At 37.3% G+C, this 4,584-nt stretch overlaps 1 protein-coding gene across 1 annotated transcript in view; it reads left to right on the forward strand.

Annotated features, from left to right (window-relative positions):
* Positions 1-3,946: 3,946 nt before the first annotated feature.
* The window catches only part of LOC132162996 (uncharacterized), a 756-nt gene continuing 118 nt past the window's right edge, over positions 3,947-4,584 (forward strand). The window contains exon 1 of the mRNA XM_059573200.1: positions 3,947-4,578. Coding sequence (XP_059429183.1) covers positions 3,947-4,578 — 632 coding nt within the window. The remainder of the gene's footprint in view (positions 4,579-4,584) is intronic.

Genomic DNA, 4,584 nt, shown 5'->3' on the forward strand with positions numbered 1-4,584 from the left:
TATATTCAAATTACTGTTTTCTCGGAGATAAAACGAAGAATTAATTTCATGCAACTGTTAACCGACGAGGATAAACGAACTTGTTGTTGGGACTTTTGGGATTTTATTGTGTGTGATACAACGTTTTACATGATTAATGTGTCCACGAGGCACGAGATTCATGCTCTTGACTTATTGGCAAACGCGGCAACGCCCACGAGATTCACGATTATTGCCAAAATCACGTGTACCGACAAGGGTCAGCAACCACTTTGAACTTTCCTTCCGAGGAATTAATCGTGTATGAAATTATAAAAATCATTTTTTTTATTATTAATTTTTCATTCATTTCTATATAGTTAATAGATGAATTCAGAATTCACCATCCAATTTGTTTAGGACCCACATGAGCTTGTTTACAATTTTTTTGCAACATTGCAGTGTTTGTTTTCGTTTTTTGTTTTTTTTTTTTTTATAATAAAAACACAACAGGAATATTGGGAAATTTAGACTAGATTTAATACAAAATTATAACAAAATTGTGAAATTGAAAAAAATTAAAAATTTGATACTCTTAATTGAGAGTTTTTAAACTTTGAGGAATAATATAAAACAAGTGAAAGTTCATTAAAGTTTTGTGAAGTTTCCGAAAAATAAAATAAAAAAATTCTAGCATTACTGATATAAATTCTGGTTGAGTAAATTTATAGGAGTAATGTTATGAACTAAAGTTTTATTGAAATGACTCAAATAAGAAAATGATTTTGGCATATCTACCTTATAAGCACTAAATGTTGCACATTTAAGCCCCTAACTCGCATATGTTAATTCCTTAACATTGTTATTTATTTGATTTTGTGTTGTTTTATTATTTTCAGGTTTTTAATAAATATGAAAGAAATTTCATTGATTTTGGGCTTAAAGTACATTGAGAAGACCTAGAATATGTGGTTAAGCCTAACCAATCATAACAGAGAACCTATATGATGTGATTAAATTTAATCAAATCAAATAAATGATTAAATCAGAATTTCTCTAATTTGAGTTAAAATCAAATTAGATTCAAATTTGGATTCAGTACATGTCTCAATAGTTTGATCATAACTTTCCGTTCAAGTATCGGATTGAGGTGAAACTATAGGCATTGGAAAGCTAACTCAAAATACTAAAATTAATTGTGAAATAAGACTTTCTCAATTCGGACGTTTGCTATATCAAACTCAGCAATATAAGAACGCAAATCTAGACAAATCCTATTTCGATTTGTACTAGGATTGCTTCTTAATTTGACTAGGAGACTAAAATACGATTTTTCTGGGATTTGTAGGACTTCTAGGGTTTTTTTTTTATTACCCTATAAATAGGCCTCTAAGCTTCAAAGAAATATGTGTTTAGTTTTAGACAGAAAAAATCTTCTTGGGGGCTTGAAGAGTAGAAGATAAAATGAACATGGCAGGAGGCCATTCTAGCACCATTATGAGCGGTTAAATTCGTAATAGGGTGTTAATGTATCCCTTTCCAAGTAACAATGGTTTAATTGTATTTTAATTTAAATTTTTCTATATGCATGATGGTTGTATAACTGTGAGAATTGATCTTAACGTTTATATTCAATCATTATGAAATTTTTTTCTTGTCTTAAAAAGCTTTTTATCTTTATTGAACTCAGTGCTTTATATTTTCTGTGATTATATGGATTATTGTTATACAACGTTTTAACTGACACATGATCAAGAGGGTTTAATAAGCTATGCCTAGGGAAGGCGAATGACTCTACATCCTAGCTTAGTGTAATTTAGGTAAACAATTCGTACAACTCGAAGATGAGTTATACTTATCCCTTGATTACATGTAACTGATTAAGCGATTTGATAATCTAAACCTAGGAAGACGGACCGTTCCCCATCTAAAAGTTAGGCAGATGGTTTGTACCAACCGAAGATGGATTATACTTATTTCTTGATTATGATATTTTCTTAACTACTTGAGACGAGCCCAATATCATGCATAGTATGAATTTATGATTGACCATTATTATGCGATTAGTGGTAAAATCAACCCCCATATTCTTTCTCTCATTATTACTATCTATCTTTACTTTTATGTATTTATTTTTAAAAAACAAAAACAAATCAATTTTCTTTCAATGTTGTTACTTTTGATCTTGACAAACTTAATAACAACGCATTTGTAGTTATTGAGGTTCAACACCCTCAATATAGCATTATCCTACAAGGATTCGTCCTATTACGAGTGGTAATTTTATTATTGATATTTTTACACACAAAAGACCACACCACTACCTTATATTTGGTAACAACAAATTAACCCGGAAGAAGCATGCAATTCCAAAACAATTGTCTAGCCGGAAAGCAAGCATTAAGTTTAGCCCGGTTCCTCCTTTATGACTGAGTTGCATCTAACAGTAAGAATTGGACAGTAATTAATCTTAATCTCTTGCTTATTATTCCTATTAAAAATGATGCATACAATTTAATTTCAAACAAGTTCTTTTGTTATATATATATGATCAGGTATTCAGGTTGGTAATGCACTCTACATTAGTTGAGAGTAAAATGAGTAACGTTAGGGACTATTTTTTTATCCTTTCAAAGTTAATGTAACTTTTAAAATTAATATTGGATCATAATCTAATAATGATCCATCACAAATTTAATAATGATTTTAAAAGTTCCATCAACTTTAAGATAATAAAAAAGATAAAAAGAACATTACTCGAATATAAATAAATATAAAAAGAACATTACTCGAATGTCATCCTTCTGTGTTTATTACATGTCATTTAGTTTTAGTTTTAAAAAACTGATTGAATAGAAGATGTCGGGAGGAAGAAGATGAGTGCCTTGGTGAGGTTGGTCAAAGGGAGGCTTCTTATCCCGTTGTCCTAAATTACGGCATGTCGGCCCGGTGGCGAATGGGTCCAAGTCGGCCGATCCGGAGTGCGTCGTCGTCATTCGGCCGAGGAGGAGTTCGCTTCGCGGGGAAGAGTCGCCCGGTCATCATACGAGGGCTGCCACTGACGTTCCTCCAGCCGATACGTGGTCCAACTAGGAGGATTCTCCAGTGGTGAGAAAGCATCAAAACGAGGGATGGAGGCAGGCTGACCATTGCGCCCGGCGATAGTGATTTGGGAAAAGGAGAAGGAGATTTCAAACCAGAAGACGCCGGAGCTTCTTTCCACGGTAGTCTCCGGCGAGATGCTAGAGCGGGCTGAGTCTGGGGATGCTTCTGGAGATGTCAGGACGCCGGGGGAGATGATTATGGGAAGTGAGGAGGCAGATTCACACCAGAGGACGCCGGTGCTGTCAGGGGCGGCTAACGAGGTTAGGGATATTGTGCCTTGGTCTGTTGGTGACTTGTTTCAGGATGATCTTCAGACTAGTGAGGGTCTGGGTCCTAATCAGGAACAAGGGATTGATGTTGGGTCGCATGTATACTGTCCCGCATTGGATGGTGGTCCGTCTATTTTAGGCTTCCAGTGTTCAGATACGATTGAGGCTCGAGGTGCTTGCCAAGTGGTTGTAGAGGAAGGCAGGTGTGAGGAGTTCTGTGAAGAAGCTAAGAGTTTTGGGGGAGAAGTCAGTGTGGCAACAAGGAGCAAGGAAGATGAGAGGGCAGGGGATTGTGGAGCAGAGAGACCTTCTCCTTTGAACAGCTATGATCCTAGTTCAGGGGGTGTGGCGGGTTACTCAGATTGGGTTATTCAGTGTGCTAATGAGATCTATCCGATCGTGGGAATTTCGTTCACCGGTCATAAACTGCAATTGTTGGCTTTGTTAACTGCTTTAGAAGAGGAGTGTCGAAACAATGGGATGATAACCACTTCAAGTAGTGGCACAAAGGGCAAAAGGGAGATGAGGAATTTGGAGTGTTCGGTGAATTATGATGCTAGAAGTGGGAGCTCTACTCGGGGCAGTAGGAAAGGGAGGGGGAATGTAATAGTTTTATGAAGCTAAGCATCCTTTCTTGGAATGTGAGGGGGCTAAATAAGAGGGATAAACGCTTGAGGGTGAGTAATTTGCTCAGAGATTGGAATGCAGATGTTGTTTGCCTTCAAGAAACCAAGATTCAGTGTATGTCTCGAAATATTGTTCGTAGTTTATGGGGGCGAAATCATGTGGATTGGTGTTGTTTGGATTCTTGTGGGGCCTCGGGTGGTATTTTGATCATGTGGGATACTAGGGTGGTGGAGAAAGTCGATGTTTGTGTAGGGACTTATTCCTTGGCCGTGTCTTTCAAGAATGTGGTCGATCTCTCGGCTTGGGCATATGCAGAGGTGTACGGTCCTAACCTTGATAGGGATAGAAGGTTTATTTGGGATGAGTTGGCTGGCGTTCTTAGTTGGTGGAATTTGCCGTGGTGTATTGGCGGAGATTTCAATGTGACTCGATTCCCTAGTGAAAGATCAGGTGGAGCTCGTCTAGATTCTGCTATGATGGGTTTCTCTGATTTTATTTCTGAACAAGGGCTCATGGACCTTCCTCTTGCCGGGGGTGCTTTTACTTGGTCGGTTTCTCAAGATCCTCCTTTGTGGTCTAGGATTGATCAGTTTCTTATTTCCCCAGATTTGGAAGCTTGGTTTCC

The sequence above is a fragment of the Corylus avellana genome, chromosome ca10, assembly GCF_901000735.1.
Source record: "Corylus avellana chromosome ca10, CavTom2PMs-1.0".
Classification (NCBI taxonomy): domain Eukaryota; kingdom Viridiplantae; phylum Streptophyta; class Magnoliopsida; order Fagales; family Betulaceae; genus Corylus; species Corylus avellana.